The following is a 27,839-nucleotide window of genomic DNA, read 5'->3' as shown; positions in this document are numbered from 1 at the left end:
GTCCATCTTACCCTGTCGTATATCCCCTCATTTATTAACACATGTTAAGTCTTCGTGTGAACTCACCAGACCCTGCGAACTGTAGGATGGTAGTACCTGTAATGTCTGCATCCTCGGACGGTTTCAGAGTCTTATCCGCTGAGGCTGGCGGGGACACGATGACAGTGCCTAGACTACGGTATCCCTCGTCCGACACCTCCGAACCAGAGTCGTTGAGCTGCTGGTCGCTGGCTGGGGTCGTTGTGGTGTTGTCTGGTATGAGGGCGGAATGTCGGCGGCTAGAAGGTCGCGATGGTACAGGAGTAGGTGTTGGAGATCTACTGCGTCCTCGCAGTTGTTCAGTGCTGCCACCGTAACTTGAGGCAGGTCGTGGGGCGTGCAGACTGTTGTTGGGAACACTCCTCCTGGGTGTTGGCGATCTACTGCGACCTCCCAGTTGGTCAGTGCTGCCACCGTAACTTGAGGCAGGTCGTGGGGCGTGCAGACCGTTGCTGGGAACACTCCTCCTGGGTGTCGGCGATCTACTGCGACCTCCCAGTTGGTCAGTGCTGCCACCGTAACTTGAGGCAGGTCGTGGGGCGTGCAGACCGTTGTTGGGGACACTTCTTCTCGGAGTGGGTGATCGGCTCCTCGCTGGTGTGGCAGTCACTGTCAGACCACCGCCACTGCTGATGCTGGAGGCGGAGGATCGACGGGTTCGAGGCGGTGACCTGATAACAAACAAATGAACTGAAGTGGCATGCACCATTACCTCCTATTGGTTGCTCGGTTCCTTTTAGATTAGAACGGAAAGTGACAGCGACATCTAGGAGTTGGTTGGTATTCTTTATAAACACAAGGAAATGAAGTTATTTAGGTACGGTCGGTCATGAACTCCGTGTCGGGAGTGTGGATGAGGGGAGGGACACTACGACTGTTTGTTGAACTCACCTCTCGTAGTGCACCTGCGCAGAGCCAAGCTCCAGAGACCCTGCGTTCTTGAGGATCAGCTTGGCGGACAGAGGAGATCGGTGGGCTGAAACAGACAAGTTTATTGTCACTGCTGTGTCTCAACCTATCGATATAATTACATTTAACGCTTCAAACACACGTGGACGGAAGCGAACACAATCACACTTTCACAGCCACTCTGCTCGTATCGGGACCGCGAAATTACAGTTATACCAAAGCGAAAAGCCATTTTGGAGTATTTTTTGTGTTAGCGTTTTGCAGAAAAGAGATTGTCATTTACGTTCATTATTACTACTATTATTATTACTCGTCAGGATGGCGAGTGGAACATCGGTTGCAGCTAAACATCCGACATCCTGCTTCATGGCGTTAAAAGTTACACTAACAAAACATCGCCACGTCATCGCAGAATGTTGCCATCAGTCTGCTCTCTGTTCCAATGATGGCCTCTCACTGTTGAGCTCAGCCGTCACTGGCAGTACCTACTGTACGAGGAAACTCGTCACGTCATCGCAGAATGTTGCCATCAGTCTGCTCTCTGTTCCAATGATGGCCTCTCACTGTTGAGCTCAGCCGTCACTGGCAGTACCTACTGTACGCGTCACGTCATCGCAGAATGTTGTCATCAGTCTGCTCTCTGTTCCAATGATGGCCTCTCACCCTTGAGCTCAGCCGTCACTGGCAGTACCTACTGTACGCGTCACGTCATCGCAGAATGTTGCCATCAGTCTGCTCTCTGTTCCAATGATGGCCTCTCACCCTTGAGCTCAGCCGTCACTGGCAGTACCTACTGTACGCGTCACGTCATCGCAGTATGTTGTCATCAGTTACCCTTTCTTTATGATATTTAACTTTACACAATTGTAGCTTTCAATCTTGTGACGAAATCATTGCTGGTTTCTATTCAAGCTACGGGCCTTGGAGGCCCCTCGAGAAGATAATATAACGTGTCGGACTGATTCCCGTGGCGCAATTGGATTTCCTGTTCGGGATCGGAATCTGCTTAATGGTCAAGTTCAGTTTCCATTCAAGAAGCCGGAGAAGCACCTCGAGGATTGAAGCAGCGGACTTCATGATGCTGAATGATTAACATTTATAGTTTTTCTTGGTGAGGAACGATTTCGGGTTCAACTAAAACAAAATAAGAAATTTAAACTCATGTACTGTTATAGAAACTCCGAAATGAATTTCAGAACACTTCAGAATCTTATTACAGTTAGTAAATTGTTGTAGTTAAAAGCAAAGATTGTATTTCTTTAAACAATTAATTCCATCATTTTCTGGCATTATTAACGTCCGCATTTTATAGTGTTTTATGATGGAGATGAGGGGCTGCATGTGCTAGACGGCCTTTCCGTATATTTTTCTCATCGCTTCGCTTACCTGTGAGTGATATAGATGTTCATTCCCATAGGGAATCTGAAATATTTGTCGCGAATGAGTAAATTTATAATACCAATATAAGTGGACCGTTATTGGACATTATAAATTTTCCAGCTAACTCGTTGCCAACGTTTCGCCCCCGTGTGCTAGGTTGGGCTCATCAGTTGGTACCTAGCACACCTACCAAGACCTTGGCTAGTGCTCACCGTGGAGGCCAAGCAGTGCCAACGCACTATGAGAGACATTGTCTCATTTTCAAAAATTGATGCCTGCCTGGCTATATCTATATCATCTGATGGCCAAGCAGGCAACAATCTTTGGTAAAGAGACAATGTCTCTCATAATGCATTGGCACTGCTGATGGCTTCAAGAAGCCTACGCAGTGGCCTCCACGGTGAGCAATAGCCAAGGTCTTGGTAGGTGTGCTAGGTACCAACTGATGAGCCCAACCTCTCACACGGGGGCGAAACGCTATCAACCACGAATAAGTTAGCTGGAAAATTTATAATGTCCAATAACGAACCATTTATATTGGTATTACCTGTGAGTTTCTAGGAAAAGCAGCGAGAACTTTCCGTCTCTAGCAACGTCGCGAATATTCTGGTACACATAACCCGAGCTGCGCAATGTTAGTGTGAAGCACAGTGTGTTGGGGCTGAGAGCGACAGAGGTGTGAACGAGGCGTGAGCAGCTGTGGTCAGTGTAACTGTGTGACCACTGCCCTGCTGTTTATCACCGCTCAACTGTTGCTGTTCACTACATGTGTGTTGTGAGGCTGCCTGCATGCAGTTGCTGTGTCCGGTGACTGGGCTGAGAGCGACAGAGGTGTGAACGAGGCGTGGGCAGCTGTGGTGCTGTGTGACCACTGCCCTGCTGTTTATCACCGCTCAACTGTTGCTGATCACTATATGTGTGTTGTGAGGCTGTCTGCATGCAGTGGGCTGAGAGCGATAGAGGTGTGAACGAGGCGTGGGCAGCTGTGGTGCTGTGTGACCACTGCCCTGCTGTTTATCACCGCTCAACTGTTGCTGATCACTATATGTGTGTTGTGAGGCTGCCTGCATGCAGTTGCTGTGTCCGGTGACTGGGCTGAGAGCGATAGAGGTGTGAACGAGGCGTGGGCAGCTGTGGTGCTGTGTGACCACTGCCCTGCTGTTTATCACCGCTCAACTGTTGCTGTTCACTACATGTGTGTTGTGAGGCTGCCTGCATGCAGTTGCTGTGTCTGGTGACTGGGCTGAGAGCGACAGAGGTGTGAACGAGGCGTGGGCAGCTGTGGTGCTGTGTGACCACTGCCCTGCTGTTTACCACCGCTCAACTGTTGCTGATCACTATATGTGTGTTGTGAGGCTGTCTGCATGCAGTTGCTGTGTCTGGTGACTGGGCTGAGAGCGATAGAGGTGTGAACGAGGCGTGGGCAGCTGTGGTGCTGTGTGACCACTGCCCTGCTGTTTATCACCGCTCAACTGTTGCTGATCACTATATGTGTGTTGTGAGGCTGCCTGCATGCAGTTGCTGTGTCCGGTGACTGGGCTGAGAGCGACAGAGGTGTGAACGAGGCGTGGGCAGCTGTGGTGCTGTGTGACCACTGCCCTGCTGTTTATCACCGCTCAACTGTTGCTGTTCACTACATGTGTGTTGTGAGGCTGTCTGCATGCAGTTGCTGTGTCTGGTGACTGGGCTGAGAGCGACAGAGGTGTGAACGAGGCGTGGGCAGCTGTGGTGCTGTGTGACCACTGCCCTGCTGTTTATCACCGCTCAACTGTTGCTGATCACTATATGTGTGTTGTGAGGCTGTCTGCATGCAGTTGCTGTGTCTGGTGACTGGGCTGAGAGCGACAGAGGTGTGAACGAGGCGTGGGCAGCTGTGGTGCTGTGTGACCACTGCCCTGCTGTTTATCACCGCTCAACTGTTGCTGATCACTATATGTGTGTTGTGAGGCTGTCTGCATGCAGTGGGCTGAGAGCGATAGAGGTGTGAACGAGGCGTGGGCAGCTGTGGTGCTGTGTGACCACTGCCCTGCTGTTTATCACCGCTCAACTGTTGCTGATCACTATATGTGTGTTGTGAGGCTGCCTGCATGCAGTTGCTGTGTCCGGTGACTGGGCTGAGAGCGACAGAGGTGTGAACGAGGCGTGGGCAGCTGTGGTGCTGTGTGACCACTGCCCTGCTGTTTATCACCGCTCAACTGTTGCTGATCACTATATGTGTGTTGTGAGGCTGTCTGCATGCAGTTGCTGTGTCCGGTGACTGGGCTGAGAGCGATAGAGGTGTGAACGAGGAATCAGCAACTGTGGTCAGTGTAACTGTGTGATGACTGCCCTGTTGTTTAGCACCGCTCAACTGTTGCTGTGTCCGGTGGCTGGTCTTAGAGAAGAGATGGTAAGATGAACCTTTGAACCTCTCAGCTTGTACTCACTGGTTTGTGTACATTCACTGGTCATCATGAAATAAATTAGAGTCATATTCGTAGGAATATGAACATATTAACAGCTGATTTTCTGGATTTTACATTTAAATTAAGAAGAAACAACTGCAAAGAAATGAAACTGAGGTGAACGTGGAGGAAATGAGTAATTTTGTCTTTGGACCCTTTAATACAAATACTTGAATACATTTTGAGCGTGACACGTGAACTTGCGTCTCACTGAAGCTCCAGTACTCACCAGTCTTACAACGACAAGGATCGTGTTTGTCCAGGTAGTGCGACAGCGTGTCCCAGCCTCCTCCAACTCGTACCATCACGTGTTTCCTCAGAACCTGCAAAGAACAGCAGTGCAATGTATGTTTCTCTCAGCATCCCAACAACAGTGTTTCCAGCGTCGAACTGCTGCTGCGACAAGAACATGACCCGTTCAAAATATAGCACAGCCAGACTGAAGAGAAGGAACGCGCCGTTCACTGCTTACACGCTTAACTTGCCCCAAATTGAATAAACTTCTAGGTTAAAGGGAAATACGTGTGTAAAACTTACACATTTCTAAGTGAATGGCACAGTCACTGTGTAGCTAGATGTTACCACCTTCACCTACATTTTCTAGTTCTTTTTAGCAAATTTTTACGATTTTGAATATTGAATTTTCACGACCGCATTGTAATCGAAACAGACTTTCAACGTATTAGGTCGTGTTACGTACCGTGTGCTAGCAGCAGTGCCAGACCTGTAGCTCAGATCCTTTCAAACAGAACAAGGATGGCCTAGGCCGCCATAGCTCAATTGGTAGAGCAACCGACGCGAAATCGGGAGGTTGCGGGTTTGGATCCCACTGGTGTCCGGCTGGCCATTTTTGTTCTGTACTTAACATCTCTTCAACACGTACTACATGTACGTAACACGACCTAATACGTTGAAAGTCTGTTTCGATTTTACGATTTTTTTTAACAGTTCAGATCTTCGTCACACGTTAGCTTTTATTCCGAGTACCCTGCTGATTGTACCAGGCAGATTTCCTTCTCACAGAACACTGTTGATCGCAAATGCGACCTCATTGCATCTTGATTCAATCTCACTTAGTATATTATCGCCCTGGGAGAACACACACCATAAATACTTCAAATTTTCTACCTGTTCGAGCTTTGTATCTCAGTTCACTGACATCAACTTTGTCTTGGAAAGACTAACTTTCAAAGCATACTCATTGCACCTATTTGCAAGTTCCAAGATATTAGACTCCAGGCTGCCATTAAGACCAAGTCGTCACCATAGGCCAGACTCGCTCACTCCAGCAGATAATCAATGGAAACTCTCAACAAGAAAGTTGTCTAACCCAGTGAGCAGTTCTCAGCGCAGCGCAATTGTCCCGGGTATTTTCTTTCCTGTAGTAAACAGTATGCCCTGGAACCAACCATTCCCGTGACATTTCCAAAACAATACCCACCCTTGAAAGTGACGAACGCCGGGTTCCTCGTCGCTCCGTACTATCCTCTAGTAACACTCATCACTGCGAGATGTCGCCATGATCGTCCTAACGTTCAGAGGTGGTGCAGTTGCAAGCCTGTTCTGTCCGTCGCATGGTGACGTTAAGCCTATCTCCTCTGATGAGATTCACGTCAGGAAGGGCATCCCGTCACACCTCAAACAAACAACTCGGTGAGTAGCTTGATTTCAGATGCGGATTGCTTACTTCAATCTTGCCTTCCTCTTCATTTCTTAGTTCCAAAGCGATGGCCTAATTACGTATTTTCTTGACAGTGTAGTAGTAGACTCCCCGCTAGGTCCGGCACTGGCTTAATGGTTCCGCAGTTAGAATAATTTGCAATACGTTCAAGCAGTAATTACACTTCAATTCGTGGTGCGGTTGTCTGCTCCAAGATGTGCCGGGTTTGATTCTCGGTTCAGCCACAACATCCCAGTGCTTGAAGAACGTGTCCTCCCGACATTCAGCTGCACCCTCACTGAGAAAGTTCTCGTCTTCCAACTGCTAAATCTACCCACATCATTTACATGCTTATTCCTGATGAACAGTCCTACCACTACTCTGTTCTTCACTTTTTAACAACCGTCAAGAACACTTTATGATCTCCTACCCCTTCCTCGTTATCTCCCCTTGCCCGAATATCATTAACTCCTGACAAATCCAGACACATCCACTTCGCTGACTTAGCCATTTCTACTTGCTTTCTTCTATAAGCCCCATTAATATTCAGAGCTCCCCATCAAATTCCATTTCGTTCGCCCAGGAGCCCCTCGTAAGACAAATAGAAGTAGGTCAGAGGCTGTGAAGCAGGATGTTACCCTACATACACAGTCCAAGAGAGGATTTTTCCACTACGGGTCCCCCTCCAGGGACACCAAGACCTTGCAGTCGGTGTGGGAGCTTGTGTGCTTGTTGATCCCGAGGTCTGTGCTGGATTGGCCTCGGTGGAGGGCCAGTCACATGTTTCGCGTCTTGGCGAGGTGATCCATGGCTACTGGGAGAGTAGTTCCTAGCGTCTCTCCCCAGTCACATGTTTCGCGTCTTGGCGAGGTGATCCATGGCTACTGGGAGAGTAGTTCTTAGCGTCTCTCCCCAACCACATGTTTCGCGTCTTGACAAGGTGATGCTTGGCTAATGGGAGAGTAGTTCTTAGCGTCTCTCCCCAGTCACATGTTTCGCGTCTTGGCGAGGTGATCCATGGCTACTGGGAGAGTAGTTCTTAGCGTCTCTCCCCAACCACATGTTTCGCGTCTTGACAAGGTGATGCTTGGCTAATGGGAGAGTAGTTCTTAGCGTCTCTCCCCAGTCACATGTTTCGCGTCTTGGCGAGGTGATGCTTGGCTAATGGGAGAGTAGTTCTTAGCGTCTCTCCCCAACCACATGTTTCGCGTCTTGACAAGGTGATGCTTGGCTAATGGGAGAGTAGTTCTTAGCGTCTCTCCCCAGTCACATGTTTCGCGTCTTGGCGAGGTGATCCATGGCTACTGGGAGAGTAGTTCTTAGCGTCTCTCCCCAACCACATGTTTCGCGTCTTGGCGAGGTGATCCATGGCTACTGGGAGAGTAGTTCTTAGCGTCTCTCCCCAACCACATGTTTCGCGTCTTGGCGAGGTGATGCTTGGCTATTGGGAGAGTAGTTCCTAGCGTCTCTCCCCAACCACATGTTTCGCGTCTTGGCGAGGTGATGCTTGGCTATTGGGAGAGTAGTTCCTAGCGTCTCTCCCCAACCACATGTTTCGCGTCTTGGCGAGGTGATGCTTGGCTAATGGGAGAGTAGTTCTTAGCGTCTCTCCCCAACCACATGTTTCGCGTCTTGGCGAGGTGATGCTTGGCTATTGGGAGAGTAGTTCCTAGCGTCTCTCCCCAACCACATGTTTCGCGTCTTGGCGAGGTGATCCATGGCTACTGGGAGAGTAGTTCTTAGCGTCTCTCCCCAACCACATGTTTCGCGTCTTGACAAGGTGATGCTTGGCTAATGGGAGAGTAGTTCTTAGCGACCTCCTCTAGATACCGGGCACCCTCCGGAGTACGTAGCCTTGCCATGGGTACGTCAGGGCTCTGCCGAAGGTCCACCTTGTATATCCCGGGTATTCGTAGGGTTTTTCTTAAGGCGACAGGTCCTAAAACTGCGTTCTTAAGTAGTGACTTAAGCGGAATAGAAAATAAGTGCCTTGATTTTTGTTGCAACCAGAGCTTTCTTCCGGAGAACACCGTCTCGACGCTGCGGAAAGTCTCGTTGGTGAAGTGGATGAGAAGGTTTTGTGCTATGTCCGGGCCAGTGCCCATTAAGATGGAAAAGCACAAGTCCCTTAATTCCTGCAAATGAGTTATCTTTCATAGGGACTTGATAAAAAATCGGATGACGACCTCGTCTGAAGCCTTGCTCGTCGAGATGGTTCCAAGAGGCGTGTCGGTGACGAGACTGACGCGCTTAGAGAGAGACACTTACTGTTAGCCATGGTGCAACGCTGCCATGGATCAGTAACATGCGGGGCATGCCCCTCGTTCCAAGGAATGCCCTACATTTAAGAAAGAGAAAAAGATCCAGGAGATTAAGACCTTGGATAAACTTTCATATCCAGAGTCAATGGCTCCTCGTCTCCTTTGCATCTAGTACGCATATCACCTTCCACACCACAAGTAAGCCAACGAACGAAAGTATAATAATTTCGTGTGGATGTTTCTGGACGGGTGCAGCCCTTGTAATGCAGACCCTCCGATGTGGGTGGGCGGCATCTGCCATCTGTAGCATCTGTAGGTAACTACGTGTTACTGTGGTGGAGGATAGTGTCATGTGTGGTGTGTGAGTTGCGGGGATGTTGGGGACAGCACAAACACCCAGCCGCCGAACCATTGCAATTATCCAATGAAAGTTCAACTCCCCGACCCGGCCGGGAATCGAATCCGGGACCCACTGATCCAAAAGCCTGTACGCTGACCATTCAGCCAACGAAAGTTTCCCAAAGCACAGCACAGCGGATCCAACAACCGTCCGGGCAGGCACCAGAACGGCGGGAAATACTTCCTCAGCTAGTCCTTCCAGCCCTCCTTCAACTGGCACGAAAAAGGAGGAGAAACAGAATCCCAAGCACTCCCCTAGACGAATGGAGAGAAAATCTTCTCCAACGAGATCGGAGATCGCTGGATCCCCCAAAAAACCTGCCAAATCTCCTGCCAGCGCTCCTCCAAAGACGAAGAAAATGGTGGGCAAGATATGTCCTCTCCCAGGCAGAAGGCCCACTGCTCCAGATCAGTTAGGTCACCATCAGTCATTGTCGTGGATGGTGATGCAGGTAGTGGACCGAAGTAAGGGCACATTGCCTATGCACGCCTGCATGTCACCTTGTGCCGCTGTGATAGTGATCACTTCCCGATACTTTTATTTCTCTTGAATCAAAGGTAGTCCAAAATACTTCGGTGGGAAAATCGCGCAATGATGGCCGATGGTCTGTTCCATTACTACTGGAATATTGGCTGATGCAGAGGAAACAATTCATTCTTCATCCGGTATGCCTCGCTAGAAACAGGTGGACGGACGAAGCTGCAACAGCCATACGTGATCACAGACGAGCTTTTAATCATCATCGTTGGAATTATACGATGGCCAATTATATCGCATTTAAGCTTCTGCGCGCGTAGGCGCGTTTATTGATTCGGGAAAGTAAGAAAGCTACATGGGGAAAGTGTATGTCTCCCATGACTCTGTCATCACACGTGTGTGCAAACCTCCCCCGTACAGACCTTGTCCTACGTCCTCGGACATCTACATTAATGGAGATAGTTACGATTACTTCAGACACTGCAGACGATATGTCCCGCTCTGCGAGATACGACTCTGCATTTCTGTTAATTAAGCGCGAAGCAGACGCACGCCATCTCTCGTTCGCGTCTAGTGCTTCGCATTCCAATAACGTGCCTTTCAAGGAATGGGAGTGCACTCGCGCTATGCGCATCCTGGAGCGCATTTCAGTGACCGATGACTCAACGATACTCTCACCCTATTCCACAGAGTATAGAGTGAGGAGTGTTTCCATCTCAATGGCGTGAGCGAATTGTGATACTAATTTCAAAGCCTATAAAAGTCCAAAACCTTTCGATAGTTACAGGCCGACATGCCTTACAAATGCCTTTTGTGAGCTATTAGGAAGGATGGTTAACCGGCGTCTTGTGTCGGTCATGGAAAAGAAAGGTCTCTTGTCTAACTACAAGTGTGATTTTGGCTCTTATCTGTCTGCCAACGATCATCTGGTCTGACTGGAATCGCCATTCAAGAGATCTCCCTCCGGAAGAAACACCTAGTCGCCGTGTTTTTCACGAAACTACCTGGCGATGTTGGATTCTCTCCAGTGAGGATCTCACGGGAATTTGCCGACGTTTATTGATAATTTCATATCCCTCCGCTCTGTCGTGTCCCAGTAGGGAATGCAATATTACGTTCAATAAAATGGATTGCCGGTGGGATCTGTACTGAGTGTCACGCTGTTCGCAATCGCCATCAACGGCATAGTTGCCGCTACTGGGTCCGCAGTCGTTCCATCGCTGTATGTAGACGACTTAGCTCTACATTACAGCTCCGGAAGGGTGGCGTCTGCTGAGAGACAGCTACAGCAGGGTATTAACCAAGTCGACAGATGGGACCTGCAACATAGTTATTGGTTTTCAGCGGCGAAAATCTATACTTGCGTCGCCGTCAGCTTGTGCATGCTGAACCAGAGCTCCGCTTGCCAAACAGTGTCTTACAAGTGTTTTCCTAGGTCTCCATGTTGATAAGACTCGAACAAGTCAGTCAGCTGAAGGTTGCCTGCATGAAGAGGCTTAACATGCTTAATTTTCTCACCGGCATGTCGTGGGGTGCTGCTACTTTTCTATACAGCATGGACTATGGTAGTACGGCTTATGGTGTTCACTAGCCTACTCGGTGAAGCGCGAGTTCCAGGCGGCAATTACGCCGCTACCAATACCAGGAGAGGAACTAAGACCGCCACACGGTCGGCTGTAGTTTGTATCGTGACTTGTCTTGAGCGGACTTGTAAACAGGTTACTTGGGCGACCGGACATAGGGCTAGATCTACTCCGTGGACCAAAGATGAACACAGATTCCGCTGTTCTTCGTTCACCAGTACCCGGCCAGGAGACATGTCTTCGCGGATGGTTCTAAAATCGGAGAAAATGTTGGTTGCTCTTTCATCACCGATGATGTAAGCATGAATATCTCGCTCCCTGGCGTGTGCAGCATGTGTACTGCGGAGCTTTACGCCATCTTAGAAGATCTGCACTTTGCAGCGGATGGCGAAATAAACCATTTTCTCGTGTGTGCGGACTCGTCTGTTTCTCACAACACCCACTGGTGCAGCAGATCCATGTCATTATAGTATTGCCGGCACCAGAGTGACTTTGGCGTGGCTTGCGGATGAAGCAGTACTTTTACCTCCAAGACCTGCTAAAGACCTCAGCTACGTCCAACCATCTTGGCGTTCTTAGAATCGGACTGGCAACAAGCTGAGAGCAATTAGGAAGACAACTGCAGAGTGCCTTCACGGAGAGAGGCTAAGGGTAGGTCATGGATGATCTACGAACTGTTATCACGTAAAGAGGGAAGACCCCCTAATGTGTTCTTGTGGTGCCGACTTCTCTGTGGTCCACAGCCTGCAGGAAACACTCGACCGCTGATCTCGTTCGAGAGTGCATTAACCAAGGGCAGCAACATTTCGTTCCCTTTCCATTCGTTAATGACCATTTCGGCTTAGATAATGCAATACTTTTTACTTTTTAATTCGTTTCGAAATTTCTTCGTTGAATAAATAATTTTGTTTTATTTTAAATGTATTTCCCACTTAATTTTTTGAGAGGAGATGAATACCATCTTCTCTACGGGTTAGGGACCACCTGTAGTTCTAGCCGCCTGCACTCATGAGTGCTCTGGCCGATAACGCAGCAGCGGTTCAACGAAATTCCTTTGCGAATCTGATTACGTAATAAGAAGGCTGCGTGTAGCAAGCAGTGTCTTTGGAAACTCGTTTTCCCTTGCGATCAAAACACAAGACACATTTATTAAGCCAGAGTTGTAGAAAGCAGTCTCTTCGACAATACCGATGATTCCTGCTAGCGATTGTGTGAAATTACTCACAACACACCAACTAAAAACAATATTACATCCGACCAAATACTTCTGGAAGGCTCAACCTGGAGTACTCTACAATCTGAGTCCGGGTCAATGACAGTTGAGAGGTCGGGCCTGGTGAACATAATACATGTGAACCTTTCAGCTCGGAGTGTGAAGTGTGTGTGTCCACAAACAAAGAACTGCTACATCAGATAGAGTGAAGGAAAAATGATAAAAACAAGAAAGTAGCTTAAACGTGGAAGGGAAAGCACATCGCATTTTCAACTACCAGCATAAGACTTTGTATTTGTCGTACTTACCCGTACGAAGATGAGCACCTTGGTGTCTCCAATACGGTACTTGCCCTCGGACACGCGGATCATGGGAAATTGGACGGGACACTGGCACCGCTCCACCAAGTCTCGAACCTGCAAAAAGAGCACCACTAATGTTAACAAGATGCTACTTCAAACCCAACGCGTTGGCTACAACAACAATATTAAAACATTTGAAGACCCAGTCTGTCACAACTGTAACTCATGTTAACAACAATGAAAACACCGAGTCTGTATCAAGCTGCTGCTGTTGTTCAAAGTAGAATTTGAATAAATTCGCTCACTGTTCAGAGTGAAATGTTTGTTGAATTACAGCTGTTTTACTGAATGATTTCTTCTTCTTCATTATCTGTTTATCCTGCTGGGTCGGATTTTCCGTCGAACACAGCGAGGGTTCCCAGCTGTACCGCCTGAATGGCAGCGTCCTGGAGTTTCCGACTCTGGGTCGGGATACAACTGGGATGAATGATCAGCACCTCGCCCAGCCTCACCTGCTATGCTGAACCGGGGCCTGGCGGGGGGGATGGGAGGATTGGAAGGGATAGATAAGGAAGGGGGAAGGAAGCGTCCGTGGCCTGGAGGTAGATACCTTCCCGGCATTTGGGAAGCCACGGAAAACCACTTCCAGGATGGCTGAGGTGGGAATCGAACTCACCTCTACTCAGTTGACCTCCCGAGGCTGAGTGGACTTCGTTCCAGACCTTGTACCAGTTTTGAAATTTCGTGGTAGTTTGTCGTAAAACATTTAAACAAAGGAAAACCACTAGCGAGTGGCGAAAAGACGTGCATGTTGAATGTGTTCTCCAAATTTTGTGAAGAAAATCCTGGAAGAACTCTGGATGAAGAAACACGTACCGAGCTGGTTGATAGGAAACTAAAGCGACAAAGCTAAGACAGTTTTACAAAACACGTTATCTGCGCTAATTCGTGTTGTGCAGAAGAAAGAACTTGGGGTTAGATCTATTTATTTTATTGGTAAATGCAAGCCGCACTACCGCGAAAGTTTGGAAAACGAAACTATAAAATCTAGCAGAGATGGATTTCTTGGGGGTGTTATCAAGTAGCTTGAAATCTCTCTCCGCAAGGATAAGCGGCATATTGTTCTCCACAAACGGTCTTCTGCAAGAGGGGTTGTCATTGTTCGGGTCTGCCAAGGATTATCATGAGCAAACGGCTACCAAGCAACCACTCTTGGAGAAAGGAGACGTAGAGAAGCACAGCACATATTAACGGAAGACGTGCGCTTGTTGTATGAGACGTGTAATGTGGCTTGTAAACCACTTTCTTTCTTTCTTAATCTGTTTACCCTCCAGGGTTGCTTTTTCCCTCGGACATCAGCGAGGTGTCCCTCCTCTCTCACCTCAAGGGCAGTGTCCTGGAACGTTAGACCTGGGGTCGGGGATGAAACTGGGCAGGAGGATCAGTGCCCCCGGTGGTCTTACGTGGTACGCTGAACAGGAGGGGTGGGAAGATTGGAAGGGAGACACAAGGAAGAGGGAAGGAAGCGGCCGAGGCCTTAAGTTAGACACCATCCCGGCATTTGCCTGGAGGAGAAGTGGGAAAGAACAGAAAATCACTTCCAGGATGGCTGAGGTGGGAATCGAACCCTAGCCTCCGGGGGGGAGGGGCACCTAATGACACTAACCACTACACTATAGAGGCGGACTACTACAAACCACACAGCGAATAGTCGAATTGCAACTCCTCTGTGGTAAAAAGATCGTAATAATGAGGATAATCGCTCAGGCGAAACAGTCTAATGAAGGATTGGTAAAGTGTCACGTCTTCGAGTCCCGTTCACCATCACAAGACATGGTGGTATACAGTTTCCATTGCGTGACAAAAATGATTTAGCCTAAGTATAAATACTTGTTGGTTATATGGCATTATTATCGTGAGTGAGCCGTAAGATTCGAACATAAATGTCATATTTAAAAACACAACAAGCTTAAATTCTTTAAATGTTGGAAACCATCAGCGAGTCGGTAAATAACATTACTACCCTGGAGACAATGATTGAGAGTTCCAGTCCAGGAGAGTGTCACACCTCTGTAGAGACCAGATGACCACCGGGCTTGCGCCAGCGTGACCCAACCACAGATTGCCAATGCCTCAGTACGGACAGCGACACAGTTTCGAGTGAAGGGTCTATTAATATCTGTCGGTAAGGGACGTTCTAAGGACCTGCAGCAATTAGTGACACGTGAACCGTCTTCATATCAGTGAACCTAAAGAAGCATTCCCGTCATCGCCTGTGCCTGTGAGACCTGTTGTTGTAAGGGGCGTAACATCGAAGGTCATCGGCCCCAATGAGTTCACTAAACAGAAACTAAGAACTGCCCAGAGAGGAACGGAGAGCTCTATGCTTGGCTTTACCAGAAGAGATAGAAAGAGGGCCCATGCCATAAGAAGAGTCATAAATGTCGTTGACATCATAACGAGAATTTCAACCTTGAAGTAGCAATAGGCAGGACATCTGGCCCGAAGAAGCGATGGACCGAGGTTGTTCTCGAATGGACCCCAAGAGATAAAGTGGAGACCCCGAGGAAGGCCACCGGATCACTGGGACAAAGACATCCGCAAATTCGTCGGAGATAATTGGCAAAAGATCGCTGGAAGTGGAGACTTCAAGAGGCCACATCAGATATCGATAGAACACGGAAGGAGCTTGCTATTTTCCCCCTCCCCCTACACAATAAGACTTACGACAGAGTATTTTATCCTATGAAAATACGCTCTGAAAAAGATTTTCCCCTCAAACGTTCGAAAGTATTAGTTATATTTTAAACAAACAAACAAGCCGCATTTAGCAAATAAACAAGTGAACTGAACACTGTCCCGCAATCTAGAAGCAAGGCATTGATCAGTACAGCAGGCAAGGTGTTCACTGGGGGGCACGGGATATTACAAGTAACAGCCATGAATGTAGCGAGAATCGCTGGTAACAACGGGCGGGAACAATGGCAGGAGGGTACTAGCGAATGAGCTCGATTTATGAAGCTGTACGCGTAAACCGGCTTCGGTGGTCGGGTCGTGTGAGGCGAATGGACGAGGATAATGGACTCGGGCATGGAGGGTAAGAGCAGTAGAGGGAGACAAGACGACGATGGTCAGACTCGGTTTATAATGATTTAAAGACAAGAACTAAACAAGGGCACAGAACAAGTTGTCTTCAGACTAAAGGAAAATATTAAAATGAATTAAGGTAGCTAAATGTTTTGCAGTGCGTCCATTCGTGTGGTAATGTTTGGGAGAATATTGGATATTAAACAATATTAAAGGCGCGTAATAAAAATAATATTAATAATAACACCGGAGAATTACAGTCACATTTTGCACCGGTGAGTACAGGAGAAGTGCCATTCGCTCAGCTACAAGTACAGCGCTTTCCTTTGTCCGCGAATTACGGTTCTGTGTTTGATTCTCACTACCATTACATATATCGTGTGAAGAATATAGCATTGTTGTACACACAAAGCATGCATCAATTCGTTGGATTTTCAGACAATAATAAAATTATTGGCGAATTTGATCGCATCTATATATATAAAATAAGAGTTTTGTCTGTACATTGCTCAGAATTTGAAAAGAATGGTATTTCTGTATCGGTCATGTCCACAGTAACAAAATGCATTTTTTACTTTTCCGTAATTTCTGTCTGTCTGTCTGTCTGTCTGTCTGTCTGTCTGTCTGTCTGTCTGTCTGTCTGTCTGTCTGTCTGTCTGTCTGTCTGTCTGTCTGTCTGTCTGTCTGTCTGTCTGTCTGTCTGTCTGTATGTACACGCATCACGAGAAAACGGCTGAAGAGAATTTAATGAAAATCGGTATGTGAAGTCGGGGGATGAACCTCTACAATCTAGGCTATAAATCATTTTACTCACGCTGAGTGAAATGGTAGTTTAGGGGAAGGCCTAAAATTGAATTCTCAACTATTTATGTTATTAGTGGGCGTGTTTTAAAGAAAATGAGTATACAAAGTTGGGGAATAAATTGCTAGAATCTAAACTGCCAATAATTGTATTCACGCTGAGAAAAATGGTAGTTTAGGGGAAGGCCTAAAATTTAATTCTCAAATATTGTTGTTATTAGTAGTCCTATCTTGATGAAAATCGGCATGCAAAGTCAGGAAATAAGTCGCTATAGTCTTGGCTGTAAAATATTTTATTCACGCTGAGTGAAATGGTAGTTTAGGGGAAGGCCTAAAATGTAATTCTCAAATATTTCTTATAGAAGTGTAGTCGGTGAATGCTAGATAACTAAGGTTATATAGTATTTAATTTCCTATTATTCATGTCTTATACATTGTTACCGTACTGGCTATGATCACCAAGATATTCATGAATTTGAATTTTTGTTACTAAGTCCATATCAGCGCCGAGTAACGAGAAAATGGGTAAACAGTATTTAACGAAAATCGGTATGTAAAGTCGGAGAATAAGAAACTACAGTTTACGGTACAAAATATTTTACAAATCACAGAGTCGAAAGAAAACTAAATGTGTAGGCCTACAATATAGAAAGCTCATAACACTGATCAACAATAACATTACATTGACCATTGTTTGTCGTGATGTGCTTTGTGTCTTCTGTTTTCTCTCATCTCCGGAAGATAGGATTACTGCTGCGTACAGAGTAATTTTTATTTGATTTCCGTCGCACCGACATAGATAGGTTTTATGGCGACGATGGGATAGGCTAGGAGTGACTTAGGCCTTAATTAAGGTACAGGCCCAACACTTGACTGGTGTGGAAGTGGGAAACCACGGAATACCATCTTCAGCGCTGCCGACAATGGGGTTCGAATCCACTATCTCTCGGATGCAAGCTCACAGCTGCGCACCGCTAACCACACGGTCAACTCGCCCAGTCGGACAGAGTGTAACGGCCTGCCTGAATATTGATGGGAAGTAGCTGGTGAGTTAGATAACTTTCTTCTTTAGCATGTCATTCCCCTGGTTTATAAATTTTCTGATACTACTGGTACGTAACACACTGGATCATCATAGCATTTGGGCTATTCAATCCCTACTCTGAGGTACTGATTGGAATGGACAGTGTGCATATTTAGCAGAATAATGACAGATGAGTGTTCATGGCAATCTGCGGCCTGGTCATCCCAGCTCTGGAACTTTGGACTATTAGATTGGCACCGCAATCTAACCGCAGCACTGTTCGTTAAAAGTGATAAAACGTGCGGCTTTCCATTTGATCGAGTATTTTATATGATAGCATTGCTCTTAATCGCTACATTCATACTTACGTTTTTGTAATGACCTATGTTGATTTCAGTTAGGAAAACCACAAAGTCAGTCTTTCTGAGAATCCCGTAGCGAAGCACGGGTACATCAGCTAGTACAGAATATATTTCAATTGCTAAAGTTGGGTTTTAAATTCCTTTAATATTGGGATTTCGAACCCTGGCTGCAGTATCACGGCTTTCATTGGCCGAGCTCCACATTCACAGTGTGCTTGGCAACAATACGCCGCGTATTTTGATTATGCCCTTAAATCGATTACTTAACACTGGAAGGCGGTAGGCTATTTAAATGATATGCAAGTGATGACGACGGTGGGGCCTAACACCTAGGTCATCCACCCCAAATATGTAACTATTTAAAGCAATTGTATTGTCTCATTTGATAACCATAACTCTCAATAAAAATAATATAAGAACATTTTTGTAAATTTAGTGCATTAATATTATTAGACCATTCATATTTCACTGCACACAGCTGCTGTAACCGGTTGCTGAGGTAACCGGCGAGCGAAAGTGTCCATCAGGTGGGAGGCAAGGTCGACAGCCTGGCTCATAGCAGTCTGGGTTTCCGCAACTATGACACGTCACTTCATTACAATTTTATTCACAGAGTCACGAAATAAATAAATAAATAAATAAATAAATAAATAAATAAATAAATAAATAAATAAATAAATAAATAAATAAATAAATAAATAAATTTAATTAATTAATTAATTAACTAATTAAATACATACATACATTATCATTATAGACTGTTATGTCTTTCAGCGTTCAGTCTGCAAGCCTCTGAGAATTTACTGAACGTCGCCACAATCCTCGATTTACAACTAGTGTCGTGGCCTCATTTAGTTCTATACCTCTTATCTCTAAATCGTTAGAAACCGAGTCTAACCATCGTCGTCTTGGTCTACCTCTACTTCTCTTACCCTCCATAGCAGAGTCCATTATTCTCCTAGGTAACCTATCCTCCTCCATTCGCCTCGCATGACCCCACCACCGAAGCCGGTTTATGCGTACAGCTTCATCCATCGAGTTCATTCCTAAATTAGCCTTTATCTCCTCATTCCGAGTTCCCTCCTGCCATTCTTCCCACCAGTTTGTACCAGCAATCATTCTTGCTACTTTCATGTCTGTTACTTCTAACTTATGAATAAGATATCCTGAGTCCACCCAGCTTTCGCTCCCGTAAAGCAAAGTTGGTCCGAAAACAGACCGATGTAACGATAGTTTCGTCTGGGAGCTGACTTCCTTCTTACAGAATACTGCTGATCACAACTGCGAGCTCACTGCATTAGCTTTACGACACCTTGATTCAATCTCACTTACTATATTACCATCCTGGGAGAACACACAACCTAAATACTTGAAATTATCGACCTGTTCTAGCTTTGTATCACCAATCTGACAATCAATTCTGTTGAATTTCTTACCTACTGACATCAATTTAGTCTTCGAGAGGCTAATTTTCATACCATACTCATTGCACCTATTTTCATGTTCCAATATATTAGACTGCAGGCTTTCGGCACAGTCTGCCATTAAGACCAAGTCGTCAGCATAGGTAAAACTGCTTACTACATTTCCACCTAACTGAATCCCTCCCTGCCATTTTATACCTTTCAGCAGATGATCCATGTAAACTACGAACAGCAAAGGTGAAAGATTACAGCCTTGTCTAACCCCTGTAAGTATCCTGAACCAAGAACTCATTCTACCATCAATTCCCACTGAAGCCCAATTGTCAACATAAATGCCTTTGATTGCTTTTAATAATCTGCCTTTAATTCCATAGTCCCCCAGTATGGCGAACATCTTTTCCCTCGGTACCCTGTCATATGCTTTCTATAGATCTACGAAACACAAACACAACTGCCTATTCCTCTCGTAGCATTTTTCACTTACCTGGCGCATACTGAAAATCTGATCCTGACAGCCTCTCTGTGGTCTGAAACCAAACTGGTTTTCATCTAACTTCCTCTCAACGACTGATCGCACCCTCCCTTCCAAGATGCCAGTGAATACTTTGCCTGGTATACTAATCAATGAGATACCTCGATAGTTGTTGCAATCCTTCCTGTTCCCTTGCTTATAGGTAGGTGCAATTACTGCTTTTGTCCAATCTGAAGGTACCTTACCAACACTCCACGCTAATTTTACTACTCTATGAAGCCATTTCATCCCTACCTTCCCACTACACTTCGCCATTTCAGGTCTAATTTCATCTATTCCTGCTGCTTAATGACAATGTAGTTTTTTTACCATCCTTTCCACTTCCTCAAGCATAATTTCACCAACATCATTTTCCTCCTCCCCATGAGCTTGGCTGTTCGCAACACCACCAGGATGATTTCCTTTTACACTGAGAAGATGTTCAAAATATTCCCTCCACCTCTCCAGTGATTCCCTAGGATCTATTATGAGTTCACCTGAATTACTCAAAACACTGTTCATTTCCTTTTTCCCTCGCTTCCTAAGATCCTTTATTACTGTCCAGAAAGGTTTCCCTGCTGCTTGACCTAGCCTTTCCAGGTTATTACCAAATCTTCCCATGACTTCTTTCTGGATTCAACAACTATTTGTTTCGCTCTGTTTGTTTCATCTACGTACAAATCCCTGTCTGCCTCGGCCTTTGTTTGGAGCCATTTCTGATAAGCCTTCTTTTTACGTTTACAGGCTGCTCTCACTTCATCATTCCACCAAGATGTTTGCCTTTTCCCATCTTTACACACGGTTGTTCCTAGGCATTCCCTTGCTGTTTCTACTACAGCATCCCTGTATGCCACCCATTCACTTTCTATATCCTGAACCTCCTTACTGGCTACTGTTTGAAACTTGTCACTAATCATATCCATGTACTTCTGTCTAATTTCCTCTTCCTGGAGATTTTCTACCCTTATTCGTTTGCAGACAGATTTCACTTTCACTACCCTAGGCCTAGAGATACTTAGTTCACTACAGATCAAGTAGTGGTCTGTATCACCGGAAAACTCGTACATTCCTAACAGATTTCCTGAATTCGAATTCTGTTAAGATATAGTCTGTTATGGATTTGGTACCCCTAGCCTCCCATGTGTAGCGGTGAATAGCCTTATGCTTGAAGAATGTATTCGTAACAGGTAAACCCATACTAGCACAGAAGTCCAGCAAACGCTTCCCATTCCCATTAGCTTCCATATCCTCCCCACATTTACCAATCACCCTTTCGTATCCTTCAGTTCTATTCCCAACTCTCGCATTGAAATCGCCCATTAGCACTATCCTATCCTTGCTGTTGACCCTGACTACGATGTCACTCAATGCTTCATAAAACTTGTCAACTTCATCCTCATCTGCACCCTCACATGGTGAATACACGGACACAATTCTAGTCCTAATTCGTTCAACTGACAAATCTACCCACATCATTCGCTCATTTACGTGCCTAACAGAAACTATGTTGCGTGCAATGGTATTGCTGATAAAGAGCCCTACCCCTTTCTAACACCCGTCAAGTACACTTTATAATCTCCTATCTCTTCCTCGTTATCTCCCCTTACCCGAATATCACTTACTCCTAGCACATCCAGATGCATCCTCTTTGCTGACTCAGCCAGTTCTACTTTCTTTCTTCCATAAGCCCCATTAATATTGATAGCACCCCATCGAATTCCATTTCGCTCGTCAAGTTGTTTCCAAGGAGTCCCTCGCCTGTCAAATGGGAGTGGGACTCCATTACTCCCATAGGTCCGAGGCTTGCTTAAAATGTTCTGAGCTCGGTAAATTCATGAAGCACATACTTGCACATAGTCCAAGTGAGGATCTCTCCTCTAACGGGTTATGGACCACCGGTGAATTGTATAGTCCTAGCCGCCTGAGCACCAGGAGGGCCATGTCCGAGATGCCCACTCCCATTCCATAGCAACTGGTATCCCGACTCTCAGGACCACTTACTAGGCCACTCAGTCGTTGGCCATGGTTCACGAACTAGGACGTGACTACAGTAACCCACAAACATAAACTATAAAAAGCGATTTACGGCTGTTACGTTGTTGTTGTCGTAATGATGCAGAACACCTTTTCACATAAAATAGTATAATCGCCTATTTGGAAAGAATTTCCAACATCAAATTTTGGGCTCCTGTTTGGACGTATATAACATGTTAAGCACCGTTGTATTCGTAGTTATTAACCGTAAGCAAACCGCCCCGATAGTGAAGGTCATTGGGATCGGGTCTTCACTTTCGGAATGTTCCTGCTGCGGACTGTCTCTTTTTAATAATGAAAATAATAACTTTTCCGGGTTTTTTGACTGAACAATCAACGCCCAGGGTCACTGACACACTACCAGCTAGCACACAAAGACAGGAAGGATCTCGCCGAAGGACGGGTCGTGATTCCGTCTTTCAGCAACACTCAAACATTCAGACACTTGTTCCAGATGAGGCAATTGTCAACTATTGGAAGAAGTGACGGCCAAGACAGAAACACGTGTGTGATAGCGCACGGCTCGAAGGTGTCATGTGGTCAACACGACGAATCCTCTGCGCCGATCTCGGCGTCATATAGCTCCTCAATTGTAATCACGTAGGCTGAGTGGACCTCGAACCAGCACTCAGATAGAGGTAAAAAGCCATGACTCGGCCAGGAATCGAACCCGGGGCCGGCCGGTATGCATTCTAAAAAATAATATTCTCTGAAATGAAATGATTGAGGGAAAGTGAAGTTGAAAAATGAGCACCAGGAAGTGTTTCGCACGACTGGCTGCAGGGAGAAAGTTGAAGGTCCGGAGAGGCGCGACCTCTGCATACACCCAGTCCCCTGCCGGGAATCGAACCCGGGACACCTGCGACCAAAGGCCAATCATGGAGACGGTCAGAGAAATGTAATGAATAACATATTGTTACTGATATATGATAAACATATTTCAATTATTATTATTCTTTCGGCAAGAATATGCAACTTATCCATTATTTATAATTATCTTGAGGGAGAAGCAACAAGCATTTTCATTATGACTGTGTACAACCATCCCAGTAGGGAGCGACCACGGGGCCTCAGAGATCCCCGACACTCAGGCCTACTCTTTCCTTCCTCTTCGTGTTTTTAAAAACCAACTCCGATTTATCAAGTTTACTTTTTGTCACATTCCATGGATTAAATTACAATTATTCTGCTAGTTAGACTTCACTCTCACACTTCCCACCCAGGTATCGGGCTATCCTCACGAACAGCGGTCTGGGGTCACACAAACAACGCCCTGTCGACCTTCACGCAATGTGCATTCTTCCGCATCTGTGAGGCCCTGGCACAACTCCCACAATTCTATGGTTCTGGTCACCCGAAATGTGCTGCTCAAAGAATTCAGGATACCGTGGCGCGTGTACGCCGTATAGACATGAAGATTGAAAACTCCGACCCGTTCAGGAATCGAACCCGGGGTCCTGTGGGCCATGAAGCTGGACATGAACTAAGGCATACCCCAATGGAGGTGAGTTGCCACGTGCCAACCCTCCTGGCAGTACCGGCAATCGAACCCAGGTCCCTGAACAAGTAAGCTAACAGTGTCGGAGACGGATATTATAATAATAATAATAATAATAATAATAATAATAATAATAATAATAATAATAATAATAATAATAATCGTATGGCCTCAGCTACCGTGTGCAGCCATCTGGCTCTGCTCGTCAATTTCGATGTTCTGTTTTACTCTAGGCCCCCAGTAGATGGCAGACCGAGTAAACCGAAACTCTCTTGGGCGTCTATGGCTGAGATTTAATGAATTTTGTCGGGTAAACACCAAATGTGTCACCAGAGATCTTTTACATGCCAACATCGTACGACATGGAGTGTCCAATGGACTTTTTCCGCTCTTCAAAAATCCGACTACCTCTGCCGGGTTTGAACCCCCTATCTTGGGATCCGGAGGCCGACACTCTACCCCAGAGGCAGCTATAATAGAGCATAGACTCTGCCACTCTCATTAAATAAACGTGGATCTGTCAGCGAGTATGAACAGTAACAGTGTACGGGAGTGAACGCTGGGTGCACTCACGTGTGACCTCTCTGTTCCCGAAACGAGAACAGTTAAGGAGGCGAGGTACACACCAATGTCACCATAAACGTATAACTGCGGATCTAATTCTCCTGGCACTACCTGTGACAGTCGTAAGGTCTGTATGTGCTATGTCAATCAGTCACCACTGGCAGATTCCCTAAAACGGTATCAAAGAAGATGGTCTACCTTAGTAAATTATTCTGAGCCCCTATAAACGAGTGCTTGCCCAAATGTCCTAATTTAAAAGTTGCACTCAAGTTACTAATGCTATCTGTCCACTAACAGCTCGTCTCCTTACTTCCAAGTCTTCCCAGCAACATTTTCCCGCAGCTCTCAGCGTTCAGCCAAGGATGATACAACACCGGTGACAAGTGAAGGACACTGACAACAAGTGTGTAATCCGACACAGTGTAGTGTTGACCAGAAATGGCGGTCGTCATGGGAACTGAACACACGCCTACGGCAGCATGTACCATAGTAAAAAGTTGATCTAGAAAGCCGTTCGCTACTTTTCGCAGTATAAACCGCTAAAAACAAGCATCTCACTTCGTCTGATGATAACACAGCATATCAATTTCCCAGGTTGGAAAGGAAAAATTGACAATCGAATTTCCCTCCGAATGGCGGGACCCAGCTAACAAGAGATGTGGTGGTGGCGAAGGTATCGACAAAAGAAAGACTCCCTGGACCTCGCAAGGGAACACGAGTCGGACATGGCCCCGCGGTCGCCTTTCCGCTTCCTCACCCTGCTATCCATTATGAGTTCTCTTGATTTACCCAAAACACAATTCGTTTCCTATTTCCCTCCCTTCCTAACATTCTTCATTATTGTACAGAAAGGTTTGGCGGCTGCATGACTTAGCCTTTCCAGATTATTTCATCTGTATCGGCCCTTGTTTGGAGCCATTTCTGATAAGCCTTCTTTTTACGTTTACAGGCTGCTCTCACTCCATCATTCCACCAAGACGTTTGCTTTTTTCCCGCCTTTCTTAGGCATTCCCTTGCTGTTTCTACTACAGCATCCCTGTATGCCACCCATTCACTTTCTATATCCTGAACCTGCTTACCGTCTACTGTTCGAAACTTCTCACTAATCATATCCATGTACTTCTGTCTAATTTCCTCGTCCTGGAGATTTTCTACCTTTATTCGTTTGCAGACAGATTTCACTTTCTCTACCTTAGGCCTAGAGATACTTAGTTCACTACAGATCAGATAGTGGTCTGTATCATCGAAAAATCCCCGGAAAACCCGCACATTCCGAACAGATTTCGGGAATTCAAAGTCGGTTATGATATAGTGTATCATGGATCTAGTGCCTCTACCCTCCCATGTGTAGCGGTGAATAGCCTTATGCTCGAAGAATGTATTCGTAACAGCTAAACCCATATCAGCACAGAAGTCCAGCAAACGCTTCCCATTCCATTAGCTTCCATATCCTCCCGACATTTACCAATCACCCTTTCGTATCCTTCAGTTCTATTCTCAACTCTCTTATTGAAATCGCCCGTTATCACTATTCTATCCTTGCCGTTGACCCTGACCACGATGTTACTCAATGTTTCATAAAACTTGTCAACTTCATCCTCATCTGCACCCTCACATGGTGAATACACGGACACAATTCTTGTCCTAATTCCTCCAACTGACAAATCTACCCACACCATTCGCTCATTTACGTGCCTAACAGAAACTATGTTCCGTGCAATGGTATTCCTGATGAACAGCCCTACCCGACACTCTGTCCTTCCCCTTTTAACACTCATCAAGTACACTTTATAATCTCCTACCTCTTCCTCGTTATCTCCTCTTACCCGAATAACACTTACTCCTAGCACATCCAGATGCATCTTCTTTGCTGACTCAGCCAGTTCTACCTTCTTTCTTCCATAAGCCCCATTAATATTGATAGCTGCCCATCGAATTCCATTTCGTTCGCCTGTCAAATGGGAGTTACTCCCACATGTCCAAGGCTTGTTCTAAGCGTGTTCGGTGAAAATTCTGTGAAGTAGGATGCTAACCTTACTTACATATAGTCCGAATGAGTGGACTGTATAGTCCTAGGTGCCAGAGCACGAGATGTGCACTTAGTAGGCCACACTACAAACAATGGCGGAACTCAGAGGCCCTGGACAGTGCTTCATGTATGGCAATGTGACTATTGACGAACTACAACGGGAATTAAATGAAGCAAATGTCATGATTGCAGGAAGTGTGGAGAATGTGCGGCCAGTAGGAGAAGTGATGTGCACGCGGCGGGACTGAATATCTAGTGAAGGCAAGTGTTGTATACTAACATGTATCATGCAAGAAGACTGACCGAACGTTGCGGAACACTCTTTGTGGACGGCAACAGTTGGACTTCATCTGAACCAGCGACGAGTGGCGAGACTAGGTGAACTCTTTTCCAGGGTTACCGAGTCATTTTCCAGCCAACCGGATGACGGCGCACAACCACAACCACGACGAGGTTCAACAACGGGGCCACCAACAGGATACTGTGAGAGACTGTTGGAGGTAAACTACGCTAGTATTGGCAATAAAACATTCAAAAACTTAGTTGATGCGAGTGACCCTGATATAATTGTAGGAACGGAAAGTTGGTTATCGGGTAATATATATAATTCAGAAATATTCAGGTCAACATTTCTAACGATTACACGGGATAGAGGGTCGAAAGGAGGGGGAATTTTCATTTTTGTTTGGTGAGAGCTAAGCAGTTCGTTAAAATGGGTTCTCGATGACTGCGAAATAATTGGGGTAGAGGTAAATAATGCACCCAATAAACAAAATATAGTCATTATTGGAGCTTATCGCCCACCGAAATCAGGTTTAAACACAATCACTCGTCTTTCAGAACTGACGTGTGCAGATATAACATCACCATGAGTAAACTGGGCTGGGGGGCACTTAACTTACACGAGCACTTTTAGATGTTTCTCTAGTCAGACCGGATGGCCACAGTGCAGCGCTACTCGACCTCTCCAGGGAAACTGTACGAGGAGAGACTAATTGGTTAAAGGAGGGCACGGGGATGGACGACATTTGGGAAAACTTCAAAACCATTTTAAATACTGGACTGAATAAATTCGTTCCCAAAAGGATAATTAGGCAAAATTCAGATCCGCCGTACCACACCGCGACTATTAGGAAGCTTAAATGTAAGGCTAGGAGAGCGTTCAACAGAAGAAGTAATAAAGATGTGTGCAAAGCGGAGTATAGACGTTCAGTGAAGCTTTTGCTAACAGAAAAGAAAGTGGCTCTCGACAATATCCTAAATGATAATCGAAATTCCTGGAACCCATTTTTAAAATATAATTATACGAAAATTGAAGGGAGAGAACAAGTCAGTTCGTTCTCTTTGTATAGGAGGGTATTTATTGGCGACAACAGATATAGATAAAGCGGAAGCATTAAATAAGCACTACGGATAGGTTTTCAATCCGGTGGCACAACTATTCAGGGACAATTTTTCGAAAAAAATAATGATTTCCTAATTAAAGCTTCATTATTGCGTAAAGGTTCCAAAAAATTGGAAATCAGCCGTTGTAGTTCCTAAAGGGGGTGATAAGAGTCATTTGAATAAACACAGACCGGTAAGTTTGACGTCAATCGTATGCAAACAAATGGAGCAATTAATAGTAGATTATTTGAGGTTAAAATGTGACTCCTCTGGGATGATATTTAAGGGGCAACATGGTTTTAGGGAAGGCTTCTCCTGCGAAAGTCAGCTCTGTTCCGTATGTCAAAATATATCGAATAAGGTCGACAGCGGGTCAAGGATTGATGCAATAGTAATTAATTTTGCTAAGGCAAATGAAATGGATACGAGAAATCCTCAATGGAAGAACTCA

At 45.8% G+C, this 27,839-nt stretch overlaps 1 protein-coding gene across 1 annotated transcript in view; it reads right to left on the bottom strand.

Annotated features, from left to right (window-relative positions):
• Positions 1–27,839, bottom strand: part of pigs (pickled eggs) — a 173,514-nt gene that overhangs the window by 7,392 nt on the left and 138,283 nt on the right. Inside the window, exons 5-8 of the mRNA XM_067159204.2 lie at positions 12,675–12,782; positions 5,002–5,095; positions 931–1,015; positions 97–710 (exon numbers count right to left, since the gene is read on the bottom strand). Coding sequence (XP_067015305.2) covers positions 97–710; positions 931–1,015; positions 5,002–5,095; positions 12,675–12,782 — 901 coding nt within the window. The remainder of the gene's footprint in view (positions 1–96; positions 711–930; positions 1,016–5,001; positions 5,096–12,674; positions 12,783–27,839) is intronic.

This window comes from Anabrus simplex, chromosome X (assembly GCF_040414725.1).
Source record: "Anabrus simplex isolate iqAnaSimp1 chromosome X, ASM4041472v1, whole genome shotgun sequence".
Classification (NCBI taxonomy): domain Eukaryota; kingdom Metazoa; phylum Arthropoda; class Insecta; order Orthoptera; family Tettigoniidae; genus Anabrus; species Anabrus simplex.
Note: the sequence above shows the minus strand (reverse complement) of the source record. Positions and strands in the feature narration are given on the sequence as shown.